At 48.3% G+C, this 24,732-nt stretch overlaps 1 protein-coding gene across 1 annotated transcript in view; it reads left to right on the forward strand.

Annotated features, from left to right (window-relative positions):
* GALNS (galactosamine (N-acetyl)-6-sulfatase) overlaps positions 1-24,732 on the forward strand; it is a 39,786-nt gene that overhangs the window by 9,542 nt on the left and 5,512 nt on the right. The window contains 4 exon segments of the mRNA XM_041483391.1: positions 905-1,008; positions 6,922-7,058; positions 9,527-9,629; positions 17,437-17,558. Of these exon segments, the coding sequence (XP_041339325.1) occupies positions 905-1,008; positions 6,922-7,058; positions 9,527-9,629; positions 17,437-17,558 (466 nt within the window).

A 24,732-nucleotide genomic window follows, 5' to 3' on the forward strand; every position in this document is an offset into this window, starting at 1 on the left:
ACCAGGCTCAGTAACTTAGCAGGGTGTTTACTCTCCATCTGCCAAATGTATATTTCAGCCTTCTGGGCAATTAGAGAGACTTCAAGAGTCCCTCATTCTTTAGCTCTCATGAAAAATATCAAGAAGAGAAACGATTTTTGTTAGCTAACAAATTTTCTTTTGTTTAAGTGATGGTTTCTCTGAAACAAATCACTGCAAATTGATTTTAGAACCTGCTCTCTTCCCTTTGGAGCCAGGCTTGGCTTGTGGTTATTGAACCACAGAGCAGGGAGTAACCTGAGTTCTGATTTCAGCTGAGCCACTGGCTTTGACTGTGTGTGACCTGGAATCAGTTATGAGAGCTCCCTATTGTTCCTTGGCCAGCTGAGCTCCAGGGTTGGGTTAAAACTCCAGATATTCCTGCAAAGCCTTGGCCATCTCTGAGTGACCATTCAGGGAATGCAAGATTATTTTTCTCTCTCTTACACCTTCGTCTGATATTGTTCTGGTACTATAAAGTTTTGAATAATTATGAAAAAATGCTATTTCTGCCTGAAAGTGTCAGATTTCCTTTGGTTATAGACAGCAGTTAACACCCTTAGAGGAAAGGAGAGCACCAGTGAGGTATTTCCTGTTTGTTTGGGTTTTGTTTTTAATTTGGTTGTTGATAGCAAGGTGTGTTTAACTGTCACTTTCTCCCTGTGCTGAAAAGACACTCCTAAAATTTCATCACAAATGGATATTGAAAAAAACCCCACAAACAAACACAACAAACAAGGAAATAATGACAAAAACCCAACTCTGGCCGTGTCATTTGAAGAAGCATCCATGCAGAAATAGAATTCATTTCAAACCAGCCTGGGGGACAGTGTCCTTTTGAAATGCTGGTGTTTTGTGGGGTTTAAGGCTTCTTTTCTGTCCCTAGGAGGAAGCAATGGGCCTTTCCTGTGTGGCAAACAAACCACCTTCGAGGGTGGCATGAGGGAGCCGGCCATCGCCTGGTGGCCCGGCCACGTCCCTGCAGGAGGGGTGAGTCTGTGCCTTGGGCAGTTCTGAGCAGCCTGGGGGGCTGCAGGGAGTGGAGAGCTCCTTGCTGGGCTCAGGGATCTCTGCTTCACACTTTTACCGTGCCCCAAGTCCCGATGTTTGTGTGAATAAGGAGCTGCTGCTGCCCCAGACAACTGTGCCATTTTAATGCAAATTTCCATGTAGAGGGTCTGTGCTCAACTTTGCTGTGAGCACCCAGGCTCTGCTCTTGTCTTCCTGCTCTTTTTAAACCCTCTGCTCTTTTGGACCTTGATATTTCTCATGTGTTTGAACAAACTGGAGTATAAAGAGCAGGAATTTGTTCCCCACACTCTCCATGCCCTGAGGTACCGAGTGGTTTGACCCTCACATCTCTCACTTTGGTGCTTGATGAAAGTTCCACTCAGGGAGGTTTAGACACCACATGATTGCTCTGTGCTGCCTGTGCACAAATGCAGATATGATGACTTCAGAATAACCCCCCAGTGGCGCTGCCAGCCCCCCTTGTCCCAGCTCTCATTACAGAAGGATGCAATCAGTCCTGCTGCAGATCCCAGGGACAGCACAGCCCCCTCCCCCTGGTGAGCATCCCTGAGCCCTGCAGAAAGTGATCCTTCATTAGCTGGGCACCGTGCTCCAGCCTGCAAACCGGTCATAAATAAAACATTTGTGGAAGTTGCATTCCATTGGGGTGGTTTAATTGAGGCAGGCTAATGATAATTTATCATTTACATTTAGGAGGGACCATGAGGCAGCTCAGATCTGCAGCTGAGGGCAGGAGGGTGGTTTGGTTTCATTATTTTTCGAGAGTTCACCAAACCTACCAAGGATGGTTTATTATTTTTCTAATTTGAAATGAAAACAGTCGTTTTGTTTAAATTTAAACATTTCCATAAAGCCTTTGCAAGCCAAGTACAACAGCCCTGGGCTAGCAAAGGAGAACATGAAACTGCAGCTGAGTGTTTTGTTTGCTGGGTCCAAACTAAATAATGTGCTAAAAGTAAACATGCATTATAAATGGGGACGAGAAAATGCCCAAATTTAAAAATTCTTTCCATTGTAGTAACTCTGAGGATAATTAAGAACAGAAGGGGAGAGAAATCCTTGTGCCTGCTTCTTTTCTGCCTGGCTGGGACCCCTTTCCCAGGTAGATTTTGGGAGCTGCTGCTTGAATTCCTGGGAAGAAGCATTGCTGTGCAGAGCTGTGTGTGCAGGGTGGGCTGGGCAGCTGAGCTGTGCCTGGAGCTCCCAGATTTTGGGATGCACCCAAAATCCCTCCTCCACCATGCCAGTGTCAGCCTTAAGCACCTGCTCACCTTCAAATCCTCCTTATCTGCTGCTCAGGAACTGTGATAGAAACTCACCTGTGTTTTCTGCTTGTGTTCTTGCCTTCGAGGCTCCAGCACTGCTCCCTCAGCAGCCCTGACCACAGGTGAGAGACTGGTGTCCACCACTACATTTTTGGCTTTTTTTTCTGAACCTTGCTGTAGCTTCACCATCCTCTGGAGGAGTTTTAACTGCTCAGCCCCAGTCCTGTGCACTCCAAGTAGCTGTAAAATGTGGGAAAGCTGTTTCAAAGTCTCTCCTTGCTCCTACTTTTCAAGAGTTGAAGGAAGCAAAGGCTTGGGAGATCTGAAGTTCAGCACAAAGCTGAAGGGTCAAGTCCTCCTGTGCTGGGTTTGCTCCCAGGGCACTGGTTGTTCCTTTCCATGTGAGGAGCAAGGCAAGGGCCAGGAGCTGTTTCAGGTGGAACAACTTCAGCCAGAAAAGGAGAGTTTGTGTCTCTGGCCAGTGAAATCCAGTTATTGTGTGGAAAGCTCTGTCTGCTGATGGGAATGCTCCAGGGAGACCTCACTGCAGCCTTGCAGTGCCTTGGGAAAAAGAGGGAAAGGGACTTTTTATATGGGCAGATAGTGCCAGGACAAAGGGGAATGGCTCCTACTGCCAGAGGGCAGGGATGGATGGGATCTTGGGAAGGAATTCCTGGCTGTGAGGGTGCTGAGGCCCTGGCACAGGTGCCCAGAGCAGCTGTGGCTGCCCCTGGATCCCTGGCAGTGCCCAAGGCCAGGCTGGACAGGGCTGGGAGCAGCCTGGGACAGTGGGAGGTGTCCCTGCCATGGCAGGGATGGCACTGGATGAGCTCTCAGGTCCCTTCCAACCCAAACCATTCCATGATTCCACCTGGCAGTTTATTAATAATTTTATTGATCCATAAGGCTGGGGGGGTTGTTTTTATTAAAGAGCTCATTGCTGTGCTGGAATACAGCAGCAGCTCGGTCTAAACATAAGGAGTGAGGGACAGGGTGGGAGCACCTGCCAGGCTCTCCGTGGAGCTGGGGATAATTGGTGCAGTTGGCTGGTTTGCAGGTTTTTGGAGGGGAAAGATGCCTCAGGAGTGTGTGTTGCTCTTGGCATCAACACTCAGTGAGTTCTGCTCCCCACCAGGAATATTTATTCCCACACAAACAGCCTGGCTGCACTTCCCTCCTCAGCTCCGTTTTCCAGGTGAATTCACAACAAATCAGCGTTTCAACATTCCCCACATCACATCTGCCTTCTGGAAGGATCCAGCTGGAAAAAAAAAAATCATATTCTATTGGTATTTGAATCCTCCTCCTCTCTCCCCTCACCCTCCTCCCCTTCCTCTCTCGTGCCTGCTTCCTGAAGGAGAAAAGAACATATCAACCCAAAGACAGCATTGCAACCTTTTCTTCCCTATCTCCCATGGGGCGCAAATTGAAATTGAATTAGACAGGGATATCAGGTCTGCTCGCTGTGATAACTGTAAAAGGATTTTATTTAAAAACACCCTGACATTTGTTCACCCAGTTTCAAATATTTAGCTTTCCTCCTTTCCATTCCTGGCGGGGGCGACTTTATTAATTGTCGCCTTTGATTCAGAGTTAAAGCTTGAAAGCACTGATAACAGCACTGGGGACTATTTCTTCCAGCGCCGTGGCCCACAGCAAAAGGATTTCATTTTCTTAAAGACGTTGTGTGGATACTGAGAGTTTATTAAAAAGAAGGGGGGGAAGGAGGGGGAGAAAAATCCGTCCTTACGTGCGTAATACCGGCTGTTCCTCACTGATACAGCAATATCTGATCTCCCTCCGTTTATATATTATTTATTTTCTCTGGGCTGTTGCCCTCTCTGGATTTTTCTTTTTCTTTTCTTGAGAAAAAAAATGAAATAAATAAAAGGGAAAGGCAACTAGAATGAAAGAGCCCTGTTGACAGGAGAAAAATGGTAATTTTTTTATTTTTTCTCTGAAAATACTTCAAAGTTTTATATAAACATTAACCTTTTTTTTTTACCCCTTTTTCCTTCTTCAATGTGGTGCTGCAGAGCACAGATAAATCCAAGTGGCTGTGGCATGGGCATTTAATTTCCTTAAGAAGTTTTCTCTGCTTCACGGCAAAAATGTTGTCTGAGACCAGAAACGTAATTGGATGATTAAAGAGAGTCATCTACATCTGCTGCTGGTTAATAAGGGCCAGGACAAGGGGAGCGTGCTGGCCCCCCAGGATTGTCCCCACGCTCTGGATAAATGAGGTGACATTAAAGGCATGAGCCCGGGGTCAGCAATTGCCTCTTATCAAAAGATTGAGGCGTTGGGACGGAGCCACAACAGGAAAAGTGATTTTTGGATTCGATGGAGAAATTGTGAGAGCTCTGATTACAAAAGGGCTCAGCCAGGGGCTGCCTCCTGGGCTGGGTGGGGGCAGCAGGAGGGGTTGGAGCTGCTCCTTCTGCAGCTCTGCAGGTGGGAATGAGCCCGGGGAGGAGCTCCTGAGGCTGGGAGCTGCTCATGGCTCAGCTTCAGCCCTGGGGACAGGGCTCAGACCATGGCCATGTCCTTGTGCAGGGACAGGGCTCAGAGGGACCATGGCCATGTCCCTGTGCAGGGACAGGGCTCAGAGGGACCATGGCCATGTCCTTGTGCAGGGACAGGGCTCAGAGGGACCTCAGCCATGTCCTTATGCAGGGACAGGGCTCAGAGGGACCATGGCCGTGTCCCTGTGCAGGAACAGGGCTCAGAGGGACCTCGGCCATGTCCCTGTGCAGGGAGGGGAGAGGACAGCCCAGGCTCTGCTCCCAGCCATGGCACAGGAGGGATGGGCAGGAGCTGATCCCAGGGAGTTCCACCTGGACAGGAGGCAGAGCTTTCCTCTGTGCCCAGAGGGGTGTGGAGCTCCCTCAGGGGACATCCCTGAACTGCCTGGACACCATCCTGTGCCCTGTGCTCTGGGATGGCCCTGCTGGAGCTGGGAAGTGGGACTGGATGATTAAAATCATCTTAAGGAGAGGAAAAGGCTGCACTAAAATAAAGAATAAATGTTCTCCAAACCCCATCCAAGCTGGCCTTGAGCACTTCCAGAGCTGGGGCAACCACAGCTTGTGTGGGAAACATCTCCCTTTGTGGCTGCCCCCACAGCCAGGCTGAGCAGGACCTTTCCCAGGCTGTGGCCATGGATAAATCCTGAACTCCGGGGCCCAGGACCTGTTGGTCATGGTCAGCTGATCCAGCTGCTTTCCCAAGGATTTTCCACAGCCAGGTTCCCTCTTGTGCTTCAAGCTTTGCACTTTGTTTCCTCCCAAGGAATTGTGGCAGGATTCTTGCATGCAGCTTTAATAAGATGTGTTCCTGCCAACACCTCCTGATGAATGAAAGCCATTAAAAATTGAAATGACTGTAATCAAGTAATGTGATATTGTAATGTTAAACTCGTAATTAGGCCCCTGCATGTTGCTTTCTCCAGTTCTTTTTCTTTTTAATTTCTTAATTCTTCCTTTGTGTTCACTTTGTTCAGCCCAGCCTCTTAATACAAGGTTTAGTATCCCTTTTTTCTCCCTTTATTTTTGAGCCAGCATCTCATAAAAATTCATTTATCGTGTCATCATTTGTTGCATTTAAATAATTTGTGTCAGCTTAGAGGCTGGGGATCTGTTTGTGAGTAGAAGGAATCAGAGGTAAAAGGTCTTTGATAGTCCCAACATTGTTCTGTTGGGATTGGACTTGGATTTTAGTCAGAAAGTGCTTTGGTGCTCACAGCTGTGGGGCTGTATCCAATGGTTTCTTGTTTCCCTACAAGTGCTGTGGCTGCAAATGCTCTTTTCCTGTCACATCTTGTGCTGGTGCATCCTGGTGCTCCTGATCTGGCAGCATCTGCTTTAACTGAGTGTGTCACTGACTAATTAAACACCCTGCAACAACTCCCACCATCGGGGAGGGAGCAAAGACTCACAAAGAATCAGGCAGAACAGACTTTGTAGGGTTTTAAAATATAAATAATTAAGAGCATAGAGATGAGTATGGCTTCCAAGTAAGGAAAAAGGGGGAAAAAAATCCTTGCACATCTCCATTGAAGCCAAACCCAGATGTTTTTCTCCCTTATTAAAATATGGACTAAAAATACCACAACTTTACAGTTCTTGAATTGTTGGAAATGGTTTGCAGATGAAGTCATCAGGCTCTTTTTGTTATTATCCATCTATCCCTGTGCTTTCTGAGAACTCTCTCAGGGTATTCTGGACTCCAGAGATGACCTGGAGAAGGGAACAAATCAAGGACTTTTTTTTCCCTCGGTGTAAGTGCTGATTTTTCAGTCCACAAATGAGCTGGATTTTGCTAAATTAAGTTGAGCCCTGCAACAGCACACTCCTGGAAAAGGGATACACAGGAGTGAGGAGAGGGAGAGGAAAATGGAAAAAAAAGAATCAAAATGCAAATTCTCCCTGGAAGTGGAGAAATGGGGATTGTTTCCTTTGCTTTATTGTTTCCAGAGGAATTTACTGGTGACTGCAGCAGTGTAAAGGGAGAGGTTTTCAGGGTGCTTTGGAGGGAACCTGTTTCCATACAGATTTTTCCTGAAGGGCTGTTTGCAAATGTGCTTCTGTTGATTTTTGGGTTGCAGGTCAGCCATCAGCTGGGCAGTGTGATGGATCTGTTCAGCACCAGCCTCTCCCTGGCGGGTCTGCAGCCTCCCAGTGACAGACAGATTGATGGCATCGACCTTTTACCTGTCATCCTGCAGGGCAAGCTAATTGACAGGTCAGTGATTATCCCAGAGCTGCCAGCCCTGCTCCTGCCTGAAGGGATGCCAGATTTGGGGCTGCTTTTTTATCACCAGCTCACAAGTATTTGGTGGAAGCTGAATGCAGGCAGCAGCAGAGCTTCCCCCTGCGCTCCTGCTCCGCTGGAACAAGCTGAGGTGGGAATTCCTGACATGTGGCATGTTGCCATACAGTGGAGTCTGGGGACAGATGAAAATGTCACAGGGTTAGCAGGGATCCCTGGAACAACATATGGCAGGAGGGGAGATAAAAGCCTGAGAACTGGAGCCTGGCTGGGGGGGAATCCATTATTTATCACTGCAAAAGCTGCCCAGAGTCTGCTGGGTCCTTGTCCTGCTGCAGATCTAGGAGGTGAAGGCTGTGTTGCTGCAGAGGACCTGGAAACACCAGGAAAATCCTCTTCCCAAGGTGCTGGATCTGGGAATGCTTCTGCAGGGATAGATTTGGGTGAAAGACCTGGAATCTTTATGTGCTGTCAGCTCTTGGGCACAGGCACCAAGATCTGACAGCAAATCCTGCCAAGAATTATTTTGTTGGAAGTGTCAGAGGTCAAGAGAGGTCTTGGAGTTGTGATTTTGGTGAGGAATTTGGCAGCCTGGGAAATCTGACTACAATCACATTCTTTGGGAGATTGCAAGGAAACTTATGCATGGAAAACATTTTTGGAGCTCTTTTCCTTGTTGGATGAGAGCCTTTGTGCTGTGAAATTCCTTTTGTGCCTCTTAAGCAAGGAGCACACCTGAGTGTTACCTGACAGGAGCCCTGCAGGTTCCTCAAACACAGCCTGGCCCATCTTCTGGAAGTTTGGAAAGTTTCTTTGTTGTTTTAAAAGGGAATTTCAATGCAGTCACCAATCCCTTGCTTGTGTTACAATAACAGTCACTCAAAGCACATTGTGGCTTTTTTTTCCTTCTTTATTTATTTATTTTTTTTTTCCTAGACACGAACAGGACAAAGTTTTCACAGCCCCCCAAAAATTCCAGGAGATGCAGTTGTTGTGTTCTTTAAAGCTTAAAAAGGAAAAAGTGAATGGAGGGGGAAAGAAATAATTTATATCAGAATATTGAGTACAAGCTGGAATCCTCCTTCAGAATAGAAAATGTAATTTTTTTTACAAGGAAACACCTAAAACCTTCCGTCAGGAGGGCACATAATAACTGCTCAAATATTGGCCGTTGATGGCAAGGAAAAGGAGACTGGAATGCTGTATGGAATATTTTTGGGAGGTTTTGTTGATGGCACTGGTTTAGATCAGGTGCTGCACTTTGGCAGGTCTGTCTTGCTGCCTTTATTTCATTTCCAGGTGCATTAAGGATGCAGGAATGGGCTTTTCTGGGAGCAGCTTCCCCTTCTTCCTGGGGACCAACTTGTTTCCCCTTTGTTCCTGGTGGCAGCTCCTGGTGACAAAGGAGGGAGGCTCATTGTTACTGTGAGGCTACAAGAGCTCTGAGGCCACTCCTGTCATTCACACAGGGATATTTAAATTTCACCGTGCATTTAGGGACAGGTTTTTCTAGGTGACATCACCAGAGTGAGTCATTTTTGGATTGGCATCTGAGAAGGAAAAATAGAGGTTCCCCCTGACAGTGACAAACTGCTTCACCCTCGTGTCCTGTCAGCAGCCCAAAAGAGCTGGAGAGAGGAGCTGCACCAACAAATCAACCCCCTCTCCTGCTGGAAGATAGTCCCTTCCAGTAAAATTTTGTGCTGTTCCCTCAAAAAAACCAGGAGTGTTTTGTTGGGAAAACCAACAGGAACGTTGCTGGGATGCCCAGGGAACAGCACAGATGCAGCGAGTGAGATGCATTTCCTGGATGAATTATTAATTAGGGAAACCTCTGGGAACAAGTGCAGCTTTAGCAGCGTGTTTACATGCTGCAAAGTGAGGTTTGGGGGGAAAAAATGGAGAGGAATTAAAACCACAGCATGTCTGGCTGCCAGGTTTTTCCATGTGGAGTTTCTCAGAGATGTCATCCAGAACACGTCGGCATCTGGTGTCCTCCTGGCCACCCTGCCCGTGTGGCACTGCCAGCTCCACCCTGCCCAGGTGGCACTGCCAGCTCCGTGGCAGAGCTGTGGAGCTGGGCAGAGGAGCCTGAGCATCCCAGAGCCCGTGAATCCCCTTTTCCCTGCCAGGCAGACACTTGAGAGCTGTTTGACACTGGAACCGCCACGCTCCAGAGGAAATCCCAGGGGCTGAGAGTTCAAGGATTAACAATCACTGGCAGCCAAGCTGGATAATGTTTCATTCTTGCACCCTGTGAGCTCTCAACTTGATGAACACTTTAAGAAATGTTAATTGAAAACCTTGCAGAGGAGACTATTAGGAGGCAGCCTGTTCCTGCCTGATATCCACATGGGAAGTGGGATGCCATTAAGGGGTTTGTGACCCTTATCAGGGCCCGGGCTCTTGGTGTTTCTCATGCTGCTCTGCTCTCCTTCCAGGCCCATTTTCTATTATCGTGGCAACGAGCTGATGGCAGTGAGAGCTGGGCTGTACAAAGCTCACTACTGGACCTGGAGCAACTCCTGGGAGGAGCATGGCAAGGTAAAGGCACTGGGACCTGGCCTGGAGTCACTGGGATCCTGGGGACAGGCACCCTTTGAACTGGGGGATGTCACCATGCTTCAGCCTCCTCAGAGGTGCCAGAGCTGCTGTGCAGGTTTCTGTTGGGTATCAGGAATATTTCTGCCCCAAAAGGGCTGTCCAGCCCTGGCACAGCTGCCCAGGGAGGTGGTGGAGTCCCAGTTCCCCTGTTTAACAGCCATATGGATGTGGCACTTGGGGACATGCAGTGGTGGCCTTGGCAGTGCTGGGGGAGCAGTTTGACTTAATGAGCTCAGAGGATATTCCAACCTAAATAATTCTGTGATCCTAAAAAAACCTGAGGGGACTGGACCCCCATCTCCTGAAATCAGGCACAAAGAGAGGAAAATGAGCAAATTCCAAGTTGTTCTGAGGGATGCTCCCTTTAATCAGCACTTAATCCCTCTTAATATTAAACCTTCCCTGCTGAATCCTGAGCTTTTAGATGTTCACCTAGGGTTGGACTCCCTGATCCTTGTGAGTCCCTTCCAGCTGAGGATATTCTGTGATTCTGGGAATGTCTGGAGCCTGGTGCCACACTGACCACGAGTCTCACAATTGCTGGCACAAAACACCTATTTTGAACGATTGAAATGGAACTGGGATGAGTTTGTTGGGTTTGTGATGGTTTAAAAGCAAAGCTGTAGGAAAGGCACAGTGGAAAATAGAGCAGTGGTTGAAAACAGTGAAATAAACGTGTTGAATCTGTTATCAGCACTTTTGTGAGCCCACATCACGCTATGTACACCATTTTATTTATTTTATTTATTTCCTGGCTAATCTCCTCACAGTTAGATGTTAAGCACTATTATTTCCTTTTTTTTTTTTTTTTTGTGTCTTTCCTTGCTCTAATCTCTGGGGCATTTGCTGAGTGGCAGTTTCACATGTGTGCCTTGCTGCAGATCCCTTCAGACAGGAACCCAGAGCATTAAGGCCCAGCTCTCAGCAATCCTGACAGCAGCCTGGGCTTGGGGAGGGATTGTTTGCATGATTTATTTTTTAATGCTTTTTTTTTTTTTTTTTTAACTTATGGAAGGTCCTCAAGGCATCACAGGTGCAGAACTAAGTGCTGGTGACATTTGTGGATATAAAAGTGCAGGGATTCTTTCACTGGGATGTCCTGGGGGTAGAAGGAAGTGTCAGCTCCAAGGGAGTCATTTCCATTCAGGGCTGTAAATGTGTGTTTGTCTTTTTTCAGACTGCAGTGCTTCAGGAGTCAAAGCTGGTTTTACAGGGAGCAGGCAGGAAAGGAAAGTTGGCTCTAGAAATGTTTTTTATGCTCTGTCTCGGTGCTAATTCCACACAGATAAAATGAGATCATTTATTTGTCTTGTGTGTGAGTAAAACCTGTTTATCACCCGTGGAGGGTTTTCCCTGGGTGGGAGGAACTGGGAGCTCCTCTGTCTGTGTGTTTGGGTGTAGGGGTGGCAGATTCCCACAGGAATCCTTGCTCTCCGTGGTGATAAAAGCACATACCCACATTCCAGTTGGGAAATAAATAAACCCCTGCATGGAACTCAACTCATTCCTACATGTCTGAGTGTGGAACAGTGATAATGGGGACCAGCTACTCCTTCCAGAGGCTCTCCCACTGTGAGCAGTGGCAGTGCTGCAATTAAGGAATATTTATTTCTTTCCAAGCCTTTGTTTAACTGCTGTCTGATAAAAGTCAGCAATTATCCTGTACATCAGAGAGACGATTACAAATCCACTCTCTTTCCTGCAGCTTGGATCACATGAGCTTGATGTGGGGAAAATTGGAGCACATTAGTGGCCAGAGCAGCCATTAACAACACGCAGAGGAAGCTGAGGCTGAGATTTGTTCCAATTCTCCTCATGTCTTCGAGCCATTAATTACAAACCTCGCAAGTTTAAAAATAGAAATAAATCAGAATGCAGAGCAGCTCCGCAGTTCCCAGCCCTGCTGGAGGAGTTTCTAAGCTCACCTTACAGCACAGTTCCCTCTTTCAGTGACTGGGCTCCCCAGCTGTGTTGATATTGGACTCTGGAATCAAAAAGGCCACTTTGTTTGCTAATTCCATTTGAAAAACAACTATAAATCCATGCACATCTGTGGCATTTGGAATTCTGACTGTTGGCTGTTTGTTCAATAAGGTTGACTTGCCATCCCAGTAGAACTCCAGCTAATGAGGATTTGTTAATTGTATGATCTTTAGAGGTCTTTCCTCATTGTGAATCCAGTGAGACGTCTGGATACAAAACTCTCTGTGTGAAGGTCCCCACTCAGACCTGGAATATGTGTTTTTACTGTCATGCATTGGAAAGAGAGCTGAAGTTGGCCAGATGTGGCAAAACAGCTGCCTGCACGTTTTGGAGAGGTTTGTTTTATGGGTAGGGCAATATTTCATGGTTTTGACAGACAGGCTTTAGCCAGCCCTCCTTTCACTTTCAGAATTCCCTTGGTAATTGACTGTGTGGAAAATCACTGACACAGTAAACTTGCCCTGGGTTTAATCCACATTTTTGTTTGACTTTCAGATGGGATTATCTCATTAAAGCAGCCAGAACCCCATTTTCATGCTGATACTGGAAAATGGGGAGATGGTTTCTGTCCTGGGTCTGTTTGGGCTGAGCAGGATGGTGAGGGAGGATGTGGCCCCTCACCTGGAAAGCTGTGTTTGACTGGGGTGTGAGTTGGTTCAGTAATAAAGGATGTACACACAAATAAAAACGTACCAGGGAGACACAGCCTGCAGAAAACACAGCCTAGCAAAGCAGAGCAGGGCTCTGAGGGCTCCTCTCCATCTGGCACTCGGAATATTTACTCTGGAAACATCCCGTGCAGGCAGCACACAGGTTTGCTGTCATCCTCCAGTCCCATGACAGCAGCATGCCCTTACTGGTCTGCATCCTCTGCCTTATGGCCTGGGATTAGGGTTTGTCATCTGACACACAGATGAATTGTGCTGTTCTGTTCTTCCCAGGTTTTGTTTGTTTATTTTTTAACCCCCAAGCAATTTTTTTTTTCTAGTCTAACTCCTGTCAGGAAGTCTTGTAGTTTCTCTCAGTGCTGGAGGATACCTTGATGCTGCCTTTTCTGCTGGATTAACTGGATTTCTTGATTCTTGAGGGGGTGGTCTCTTGAAGGCATAAAGGGAAGGCTCACTCTGCAGAATCAAGTGGGAATAAGCATTTTGTGGGACATTTCCCCTGAGGATTGCACAGGATGCTTATTTGGAGCTGTTTACCTGCCTTCCATCTATATAGGTGGCTCATGTTTACATAATTTGACATCTCTGACATTCAAGAGGTGATAAATGGGACAGAGGGAGATGAAAGGAAGCCTGACTTGAAAAATGTGTTTGTATTTTTAAACAGTTTGATAGAGGCAGAAAAATCTCCCTCCTGCACGTGGGCTGAGTCCCTGCTGCTCCAGGACTGGTGGATATCAAAGCTTTTCCATTGTTGTTCACCTTTTTTTTCCTGGTAGCAAAAATCAGCAGGGATGAAAATAGCCACGTGTGCAGGAGCAAAGGGAGAACTGAGGATAAACCTGGGGAGGTCCCTCTTGGACAGTGAAAACACACAGGACTTTTATTGGCAGCCACCTGTCAAATGCTGGGGTTTTTTGAAAGTAGGAGTCTGAAATGGTAAAAAATGGGTGTTTTCTATAGATTTACCAGAGTAGGCAGCAAGTCCTCAGAAATTTCCTAATGTAGTGCTGGATAGAGGAGGCAGGAATGGGAGGTAGCAGGAGAAAGGAAATTTCCTTTTCTCTGCCTCCCACCAAAAGCATCCAGCACAGAACAGTCCTTGTACCTCCCAAGAACACTGATGAAGGGGAAAAAAATAACGAAGGAAAAAACGTGGAAAACGCCCTTTGGTTGTGGGAGGGGGGCTGATAACATCAACCTTTGTGCTGTCAGCTTGTTGGGAGCCTTCAGTGGGATTCCTCGAGCGCTCCTGCGGCTTTAAAGGCTGCCGCTATTGTTTTAATGCGAAATGCCAAAGGGCTTATTCCAGTCAGGCTCTGCGATTGCCCTTCTCCTGCACGTGAAGGGATCGATAAAGCCTTTTCTGCGCTGGGGATGTGAAGTCAAGTAGAACCTCACAAATAATGACATTTGATTTTGGTCCTCTGAGCATATGAACCAGGCATCGATCGGAGCTCGCTGTGCTGCCCATCCACAGGGGCTGCCCATCATCCCCGGGGTCTGCCCATCATCCCCGGGGTCTGCCCATCCTCCCCGGGGTCTGCCCATCCACGGGGGCTGCCCATCATCCCCGGGGGCTGCCCATCATCGCTGGGGCTGCCCATCATCTCCATGGCTGCCCATCCATAGGATCTGCCCATCCATAGGATCTGCCCATCCTCCCCGGGGCTGCCCATCCATAGGATCTGCCCATCCATAGGATCTGCCCATCCCCAGGAGCTGCTCATCCCCAGGGCTGCCCATCATCTCCAGGGCTGCCCATCCCTAGGATCTGCCCATCCACAGGGGCTGCCCATCCACAGGGATGCCCATCATCTCCAGGGCTGCCCATCCATAGGATCTGCCCATCCCCAGGAGCTGCCCATCTCCGGGATCTCTTCCAGCCTCTTCACACATCAGAAGCAATTTTGGGTGCACGGGGTTGAAGCCTGGCACCCCCACTTGGAGCTGACTGCTCATCCCGAGGAGGATTTCCCCGGGAGGGCAAGGGCACCGTTTACCTGTGCTGTGGCAAACAGCAAGAAACAAAAAAATCCAGGCTTTAATTGACAGCTGCGCTTTTCTCCTTGCAGTGTTCACCTGCTTTTGGTGCCCTGGGTGGTGCTGGTGGGGCGAGGACAGCAGAGCAGGAGGCAGAGCTGGGCTGGAGCCAGGCTGAGGAATTGCCAGAGGGCTCCCGTTAACACAAGTGGTGATTCCATCTCCTGGCAGGGAGCCCAAACTGGCAACCGGCTGTGTTTGTCTCATGTCTATATTGACACAGCATCTGTGGGCCATTTGCTCTGGAAATTAAAGCTGTGCAACCAAAGGCTGCTGCATCCCAGGGATGGAAAAACAAGCCGGGCTGTGAGATTGCTGAGGACAGGCATGGTGGTGGCTGGAAGGCTCACCTGGTGGGCAGGGAGTGTCATGTTTTAATCAGAATCGTTGAAGGAAAGGATTTTTGGACTCTCTCCTGCAGCAAACAGGTTTCTGTGGTGGTGCAAAACACTGTAAGAGCTGGGCAGGAGCTCAGCTGCTCTTGGTGCTCTGTTTGGGCTCCCTTAGAAGGCAGCAGATGCTCCAGACAGGAGCTTCTGGTTTGCCTTTCAGGCTTTTGTGGTGGAGGAGAAAAGCTCCAGGAGTTTGCTGAAACACAGGCAGTGACCTTTGTGCTGTGTTTGATCAGTGAGCCCTGCAAGTCCCAGAACCCTGGAGGATGGAAAAGCCTCCAGGGTCATGGAGGGCCCAGTCCCCAGGTGTGAGCACTGAGCCACATCCAGTCCTGCCCTGAGCACCTGCAGGGATGGGGACTCCACCCGTTACCTTGGGTAGGGAGCAGGGACAAAAATTAGGAATGTGTCCAAATTATTGATCCCTGCATGTTGCTATGAACAGTGTGACAATAAACAGCTTTAGGGATAGCAGGAGAGTGGAACTGGGTGGTGTTATCCTGCTGGGTAGGACAGGCTTAGGCAGTTCTTGACTCTTCTCCAGCTCCAAACATCACCAAACCTATCTATACAAAATAAATAAAATTGAATTTTATATATATATATATATATATATATATATATATATTTTTTTTTTTTTTACTAATTTGTTGATGAATAGATAGAAAATCTTTGAAGCTCTCTCTGCAGGTTGAATATTGACTCACAGAGTACATAAAAATAGCAATATTCCATTTTATTTGCAGGGATAAAGTTGGAATGCCTTAGAAATGTTCTAAAATGGTATTCTTGGGGTTTTATTTACTTACCTATTTATTTATTTGACTTTTCTCCACTAGGCTGCTTTTCAAGAGGGCACTGAGTGCTTAAATTGGAATGACAGGTGGCTTTGGGCTGGTGGCATCAGGCAAATTGTCCCAGCATTTTCTTTCCTGGGAATCTTTGGGATTTTGTTTTGGAGTTTGGGCTGCAAGGATTTCCTGGGAAACACCAGATAAAATAGAAACAGAGCAATGTCTAAACAAACACCCGAGAGACGAAAATCTTTCACACTGAAGCATTTGCAGCCGAGGAGCATTGTACCAATTAGCAGGCTCTTAATTAAATTGCTTGTTTGATTTGCATCCAAATTATAATTTGGATGTTATGGAGGCTTTGATACCTTTTCATTAACTGGTCCTTTTGTGGGGGAAAAAACCCACAAAAATCTCTTTTCCCTGTGTGTTTCAGAGGCCTGTGGCATCACAGGGTGGGAAGGTCAATCAGTTTTGTATCCATTTAAAGTCCATTATTGGTAGGGCCACTCCAACCTATCAAGCAACTCCCTTATTTTTCCAGTCAGTGATTCAGGAATCTATAGCCCTGTGCAGATAAATGGGATTTCATGGGCTTCTAAACTTCTTGCTTTATTGAAAAGCAGAATATTAACTGCTCCACTGACCAGCTGTCCATTAGAAACACGGGATATTTTTAGAAAATTGTTTGCCAATCAAATCCTACCAACATCTGTAGAGAGCCTTTTCAGTTTGTTTTATAAGCAAATGCTGCAGCTGCTTTCCCACTTCCATTGCAGCACTCCCATTTACCTGCTCTCCATGTCTCTGTCCGTGCCTCGGGGCACTTTGGGATTGTGAGGAACAGCGTGGGAGCTGCAATTGTAAAACCCAGCTTTAACAAGTCCACTTGGGGCCGGGCCTGGCTGGGCTGGGCTGGGCTGGGCTGGGGGGCCCTGCTTTATTGCCTGCCCAGGGAAATGAGTGCTTTTGCATTTTTGGCTCTTGCCGGGGTTTAAATGGGCTCTGGTGGCCCTGGAGGCTGCAGGCCAGGGATTAGGGAGCTCCCAACTGGCAAAGCAGGGCTGGGGAGGGAGGGAGGGGGGCTGGCAGGGCTGGCAGGGCTGGTGCCCAGCGAGCATTTAACCCCTTGCTGCTCCCAGCTGCTTCCCCAGCACATTCCCAGGAGCTGTGCCTTTCAAATCCACTGCTGCTGCAGGGAAAATCCCACCTTGTGCCCCCCCAGATGGTCAGAGACAGGAATGTGGGAATGTCTCCCCTTCCTGCAGCTCTCCCATCCCCACTGTCATGCCCAGGTGAGTCCCTCAGTACCAGCTTGCCATGAATCAAATTGAAAACGCACCAGTTTTTATAAAATTATCCAGATTTGCTTCATTTCTCAGAGAAACTGATCCTTCAGGTGCTGCCAGGGGAGTTTTCAGGTGCCTGCTGCCTCGCAGGGTGTCTGGATGTCTCTCCTGAGCTTTTGGTTTTGATCAGAAGTGTCAAGCAATCCCATCTTCCTGAGGCTTTCCAAAGCCAGAAAAACCAGCCAGAAAATCCTTTCCACGTGCAGAATTTTTATGATTAAATGCTTCCACCTCTTTGTCTTTTGTTCTGCCATTTCATTTTAATGAATATTTTAGTGGGATTATATTTTTATAAGACAAGAATGCACGGCCTTGTTTCAGCTCTTATGTCAGTGCAACACCACTTGCTCACCTTATTTTACCCCACCAGCTCAGAATGTGTTTTGGAGATTGAAGTGGACTCTTGGTTTAAAATAATCCTGAGGTTTGTTGGTGTTTTGCTGGAGAAAATGGCATCAGTTCAAGTTTTGCTGCCTGCCCTGCATCACCTTTGATGACCTCTCTCCTTTTTCATGCAGGGCATCGATTTCTGTCCTGGCCAGAGCGTGGCTGGAGTGACCACCCACACCCAGGAGGAGCACACCCACCTGCCCCTGCTCTTCCACCTGGGCAGGGACCCTGGTGAGAAGTACCCCTTAAGGTGAGCCACTTCATGGGCTGTCCTGAACACTCAGCAGTGTCACTGTTCCAAATTTACTTGCTGGTTCTTGAAATCTGCTTTAAAAGTGTCCCAGAAAGCCACGCTGGGAAATAATGGCTTTCCTGCTGGCTTTTTCTCTGGAGAAGGAACAAAAGCTTGTTTTCAGGAGGTCAGGTGAGATGGGTGTGCACATGGACTTGTCAGCCTGGCTGTTGCTGTTTGTTGTGTGTCCTGCAGCCCCTCGGGGAGGAGGAAAACACCAGTTTTTGGACAGGACAGGGCTGAGTGCAGCACGTTCAAACAGAGCTGCTGGGGAGCTGTGCCTTGGAGCTGGGAGCCTTGGGGCCAGGGGACAAACAGCCAGTGCTGTGTGCTGCTGGAATCTCTGGAGGGCAGACTGGTCACCTTCCAGTCTCCTGCCCAGCTGAGGGAGCTTCTCCAGAGGTGTTTAGCAGGAGGATTTTGTGCCCAATCCTGCTCCTTCCTGGGGCTCTCCTGGCTGTCTGAATCCATTTTCCTCTAAGCCTGCTATTGTAATATTTATCTCTGGCACACACCATGCCCTGAGAGATTCCCACAAGGATTTATGCAGTCAGCAGCCAGCAGAGCCCACAAAGAACCCTGCCACCTCCAAAAATGCTCCCAAGGTGTCCCCACCTCCCTCCTTGCCTCCCTCCCTGCAGCAAATCCAGGGACACGCAGCCTCATCCCTTCCAGGGGCTCTGACACGGAGAGTGTGGAAATAAATCAAGAAGGAGCAGGAGCTGCTGGGACTGCCTGCCCAGAACTGGGTTTGTGCAGCAGCCTGGAGAGGCAGAGATGTTTCCTGAGCTGACAGGGCTGCAATTACTCAGCTGGTTTGAATAATTGAGTGGACACACTCACCCCATTCCTTCCAGAGGAGCTGAGCCTGTGCTGTCCACTGAGTGTTTTCACTGGAGAGAGGAGGGGAGGGAAAATTTCCATTCTCTCTCACTTAACAGAGCACTTTAGAGGTGCATCAGTAGTGGGTAAAGCTCTTTGGGGGCTCTGCTCCCGCTGCATTCCAGCACTAATGAACAGAGCACAGCTGCAGCCCCAGGGCTGTAAATACAGCTCAGTGAAACTAAACCGGGCTGGGATTCCAGGGGAGACCTGGGCAGTTCAACACTGGCTCATTTCCCAAGGGATGGAGGGACAGGACACAGGGAATGCCTCCCACTGCCAGAGGGCAGGCATGGATGGGAGATTGGGAATTAGGAATTCCTGGCTGGGAGGGTGCTGAGGCCCTGGCACAGGTGCCCAGAGCAGCTGTGGCTGCCCCTGGATCCCTGGCAGTGCCCAAGGCCAGGCTGGACAGGGCTGGGAGCAACCTGGGATGGTGGAAGGTGTCCCTGCCACGGCAGGGGTGGCACTGGATGGGCTTTAAGGTTCCTTCCAACCCAAACCACTCCAGGATTCTGTGATTCTTAGGAAAGAAGTGTATAGAAATAATCTCTTTTTCCAAAAATGAAAAAAATGGGTAGCAGTAACTGAACTGTGGCATGCCTGCTGTGTGTCACCTTTGTCACCTGCTCCAGGTGACCCTGCCCTGCCAGGGGATTGCACTGGATGAGCTCTAGAACTCTCAGCCCTAAATGCTCTGTGATTTTGGGCTCCTGTGGTACTGTTTGTGTTTCCTCTGGATTTGAGGCAGAGCAGCTCTTCCCTCAGAGGTGTTTGCAGCACCTGCTTCCCTGTGATTCCACTGCTCCTTCCCACCACCGTGGAGTGAGCATTGAAATAAATTCCAGGGTTCCAACTGCAATCATTTCTCATATGGTTGCATTGATTTTTTGGATATTCACAAGCTGTTGCTCTGATTGAATTTTATGGCAAGATTATGACCCGATTATGAGAGCTGGGCTGGTGTTTATTATGCAGCCCCTAATAGAAACCCTGGCTTTAGCACACCACTCTTCCTTTCTCCAGCACATTCTGCTGCTATTGTCTCCTCTCTGGTCACAATGGAAAACTCTTGGGAAGTGGGTCTGCTCTATCGAATGTGGTAATTAAATTATCCTCATTTGTGGAGCTGTTCCTGGTGTGTATTTTTATTTAGCTTAATTATCCCCCTTGGCAGGGAGCCTGCTGGGAGTCCCGACACTAATGTTTCTCCAAAGGGAATCCAGCATCCTGCTCCCAGCCTGCATCTGTCTGTCCCTGCGTGCTGGCTCTGTTCTCCCTGCCTGCTTTTGCTCACTTTTTATTACATTTATTCCTTATATAGTACAGCCTTTTCTTCTCCCTTGAAATGATTTTAATAATCTGTCATCTCTCTTGATGTACATGAGTTTGGAGTGGGGTCACGTGCAAAGCCAGCAGCAGTGGGTGTCACTGCTGCTCAGGGGGGCCTGGCATCACATGCACCTCCAGAGGGATTCACTGCTTCTATATTTGGGATCTCAGAGCCAGGGAATCCCAGGAAGCAGCAGCTCAGTCACCTGCAGCAGCACCCCTGGCTTGCAGGGTTGGGACACTGCACGTGCAGGACACACAGGGACAGTTCTTCAAGGCTGCAGCTTTGTAGATTCAGGGAATATTTAAGATTGGACCCTTAGGACCATCAAGTGCCATTAACCTGGCCCTGCCAAGCCCACCATTATTTGAGTCATCTCATGGGGGTTGGAACTAGATGACTTTTGAGGTCTCTTCCCACAGAAACCATTCCATGATTGTTACTCTATATTGGGAAGATGAGTGGATATTTTTCCAAAAATCAAACAAGGCTTTTCAGTCTTTGTTGAAGTGGCTGCTAAAGGGATCCCTCAAAATGCAAGTCCTGCAAGACCCAGAGGCAGCAGTAACATGTTCAGCTCCCTGTGGTTCTTGGTGAGGCAGGACAAGTCCTTCCTCTTCCTCACACTGTTCCCTGCATTTCCTGGAGCCTGCCTGCAAACAATCCCAGCAAAAGAGCTCCACATGCAGTGAAGAATGGCTCAGGCAGTCCCAGGCAGGTCCTGTCAGCGTGTGGGGACACGTCTGGCACTGCTGAGCACCGTGTCATTGTTCCCTTCTTGTGCTGCAGCCCTGCCCTCAGCTGCTCTGGGAACAGCCCCCCACCATGGCTGGGACTTTCTCTTCCTGCTGCTGCCCCTCTGATTTGGCTGAATCCCCCCTGCCCCCCATCTTCTGCCAAGGGACACAGTTGTGTTTGCTCCTTTGCCTTGAAATATCCTGGAATCCTGGAGTGGGTTGGCTTGGAGGAACCCCAAAGCTCATCCAGTGCCACCCCTGCCATGGCAGGGACATCTTCCACCATCCCAGGCTGCTCCCAGCCCTGTCCAGTCTGGCCTTGGGCACTGCCAGGGATCCAGGGGCAGCCACAGCTGCTCTGGGCACCTGTGCCAGGGCCTCAGCACCCTCACAGGCAGGAATTTTTCCCCAATATCCCATCCAGCCCTGCCCTCTGGCAGGGGGAGGCATTCCCTGTGTCCTGCCCCTCCATCCCTTGTCCAAGGTCTCTCTCCTGGAGCCCCTTTAGACCCTTGTGTAGGAGTCACCTCATCCTTGGTGGTGGGAGGTGAACCCTTTGTGCCTTTTGTCACCTAGATCAGTGCAGGCTGGGGACAGAAAATCTCTTTTTTTTATAGCTCTCAACTTCATACTGTAACCACGAATGTGTGTGGGGCAGCACAGAAAGCAGAAGCATTTCCCTGAGTCTGAGCAGGGCTTTGTTTCCTCCCTGGATGCAATAACTGCCCTTGCTACCAAATTTATCCAAATGCAGAACTAAAAGATCTGATAGGTTTTTTCCTTGGCCAGATGCTGTTATCTTTGGGCTGTGGTGTGTGTGCTAAGTACCACAGAGGGAACTTGTTTCTCCAATGTGACAAATTCAGTAAAATTATCTGTTGGTACCATCTTCACAAGCAGTTGTCAGTTTTATTATCTGAGTCAGATTATTGTTTATACAGACATTTACTAAAATACTGCATTATCAGTCGAGAAGAACACAAATAATTATATATAAATATTTATATTTTTAGAGATATATAAATATATATTTATGTATATTTTGAGAAAGCAAAGCTGGCACAGCTTAAAATACAGTTAGTAAAATACCTAATGCAGCCTGAAGTAGGAAAAGTGTTTTGAAGCCAAAGAACTGATAACAGAAATCTCTGAAATGCTGCCAGTTTGAGCCAGAGGTGCAAAGCTTAATAACAAGTGAGGACAGGGTAAGTACAGCCTGCTCACACCTTGTTGTTACTCCAGGTTTGTAGCAGCTTCTGCTCTGAGCAATGAGTTTATTGAATTATGAACATCAAAATTCCTGTGTTTTACTTAGGGCAATGGATTTTACTATTATGGAAGAAAATGGAAGTGATAAGCCTTGGTTGATGAACATAATGATTTTAGAACACATTAATTAAGAAGAGAGCTCACAAGTGCCTATTTCGAGCAGATGGAAAATTCAGGAAATCATCAGAGAGGTAATTGCAGTGGTTATGGAGCCAGAAAAAAAAAGGGAAGGAGCTCCTGAAGGGAAGCTAAAGGGGAAAGGATCTGACAGAAAAGTTGCCAGTCTCACCTTAGTGCTCAGGGCACAAACCTGGCTGTGGGGAAGAGAGAGAAGGTGCAAAACAGGGGAGAAAATGTGAATAACAACAAAGAACAAGGATTGTGCCTGGGGGAGATGCTGACTCCTCATCTTGGAAAAGAGGGAAGTGGTACCAGCTGCATTGCAGGGGTGAATTAGCAGCTGCCACAGGAGAGGTGACACTAAAAGTGTGGAAATTGTGGCTGAGGAGCCTCAGAGGTGACAATAAAAACCATGGAGCACCAACCACGCTGGGACTGGCTGCAGCAAGGTGGGAGAAGCAGGGGAGCCAGGTGGGATGGGACAGAGCCAGCTGGAGGGAAGAGGGGGAAATAAAACCCACCTGAGGAGGAGAATCATCAGCCTGGAGCCTGGCAATGGGCACAAACACCTCTGGGACCCTGGCTGCCCTCTCCCAGGGCCTGGGACAGCCTGGAGCTCGTGCTTCATCAGCCCACAGCCCTCAGGTGTTCTGGGTGGAGTCATGCTGCATGAAAAGGAGTATTGGGAGAAAAAAGCTGCACAAACCAGCTGGAAAAATGCAAAATGCAGTTTGCCATCATTTCATCATCATCATGATCTCCACAGACAGGTCCAGGCAGTGCTGCAGCCACAGGAAAGTGGCCTGAAGAACACAGTACTTAAATTGTGACTGAGAAAATGAAACTTCAGGAATAGCACAGGAGCAGCCAGCAGGAGGATCAGTGGATAGCTGTTATTTCCTCTGTTCATCCCCAGATTGAAGGCTTTACTCCTCACTCCACCTTTATACCCTTTGCCATTTCAGTGCTGGGGTTCCTGGCAGTGAAATCCAGGATTCTGGGAGCTGGGGAGGGAAAACTTCCACGAAAACAGGTCAGCAGGTGGAGGATCAGCACCACCACATCTCCTTGGTGCAAGGAGTGTGCTGATCATCACAGCTTGGACTCTCCCACCTTGGAGGCCTTTTCCAGCCTGGATGATTCTGGAATTCCAAGGTTTCCCTTGGCTCAGTGGCCACATGCCCCTCATGCCTCCAGGGAAGCATCTGGCCCAAGATGCTGCTGGACCAGAGGTGGCTCAGGCTAAGGGCCACCTTCAGCCTTTGCTTCCTCATTTGTTTTCCTTTGGCTCCTCTGAGTCTCTCCAGTAATTCCAGCAGCAGAGCCCCAAACGTGTCTCTGCCTCCTGCATTGTGCAGACCTTAAATTGCAAATAAACTTGATAATAGAAGAGAGGAACTGAGGAAGACTGAGTAATAAGACAAGATCAAGACTTGGATACCACGGTGCTGCGAAGCCTCAAAGCACTGATAACAGATAAAATCAAATTATCAGAATCTGGGTGTATTTCAGAATTAAAAATAATGGTTTTAATTAAAATAATTCCAGGGGAGAAGGAAGTAAAGTATCATTAGCCACGTTTTATGCTCTTCCCATAACTTCATATCAATCTGAGAGCTGCTGTTCCTAGAACCATGGAATCCTGGAATGGTTTGGATTGGAAGGGGCTCATCCTGTTTACCCTGTTTAAACCTCATCACCTTTGGCTGCTCCAAGCCCTGTCCAGCCTGGTCTAGAGCCCTTTGTCAGGTTTCTGTGACTGCCATTATGTGAGTTGTTATTTTATTCCCATTTTGTCCCAGTCCTCTCAGTTTCACCACGGCCCCATCACTCCCAGGACAGACAGCGTGAATCAGCAGGACCAGGTGCTAAACAAACATCCTGAAATCCTGCCAGAGATGCTCCTGGATTTATTTGGGTGCTGATCTGTTTGAGGGTGCATTTAATGATGGCAGAGAAGCATCCCCTCAGGTGGAAGCCCAGGATTAGAGCAGGGTTTGACTCTGGGTGAGACAAACCCTCCTCCTGCAGAGCTGGCTGTGCTGGGAGGGCAGGCTGGGGTTAAGCAGCAGAGCAGGTTCCAGGAGCTGTGGGGGGAGGATGGAGCAGATTGCCAAGGCACAATTACAGTAAATGAAGGAAGCACAGCCCACACCTGTGCCTGGGACCCCGAGCTCCAATCCAGCCCTGATTGCATCTCCAGGGACTTCCCGGAGGTAAAGTGTCAATTAGTGTAATGACCCTGGACTTTGTCCACTCTGCTCCCTCCTTCTGAGCCTGGAATAATTTCATGGACGCTGGGGGATCTCTTTTAGCAAACTCCTCACAACACCACCTGCTCACCCTCTCATTCTTGCAGTGCTATTCCCAGCTCTCCTTCCCGGGATTGCTGAACTGGAATACGAAATGCAGCTCGGCCCAGAGGCTGCTCCTCCCAGACAATGGTGCCCAGACACCTGTACAGACAATTCCTCCTCTTTTTTGAGCAGGGAATGCAGCAAACCTGGCCTTGCAGCCCAGGCCTGCATATGCACTCCAGGAAAGGATGGGACTCCAGGTAGGAGAGGTTCCCATCTCCCTTAACAGCTCAAACTGATTACCATGAGGTAATTATCCCCATTTTACATGCAAATTCCAGGCACTCTTGCAGATTTTGTCTCAAAATGTACTTGGTAGGGCTGGAGGCAGTTTTAACTCCTGTGCAGTCAGTAAATACTTCACAAATCCCTGGATGTGGGATTTTGGGGCGTGTTGTGGAGCTGCAGAGGAATGTCTCAGTTAAAACTGGGCC

This window comes from Pyrgilauda ruficollis, unplaced genomic scaffold (genome assembly GCF_017590135.1).
Source record: "Pyrgilauda ruficollis isolate IOZ18807 unplaced genomic scaffold, ASM1759013v1 scaffold117, whole genome shotgun sequence".
NCBI lineage: Eukaryota > Metazoa > Chordata > Aves > Passeriformes > Passeridae > Pyrgilauda > Pyrgilauda ruficollis.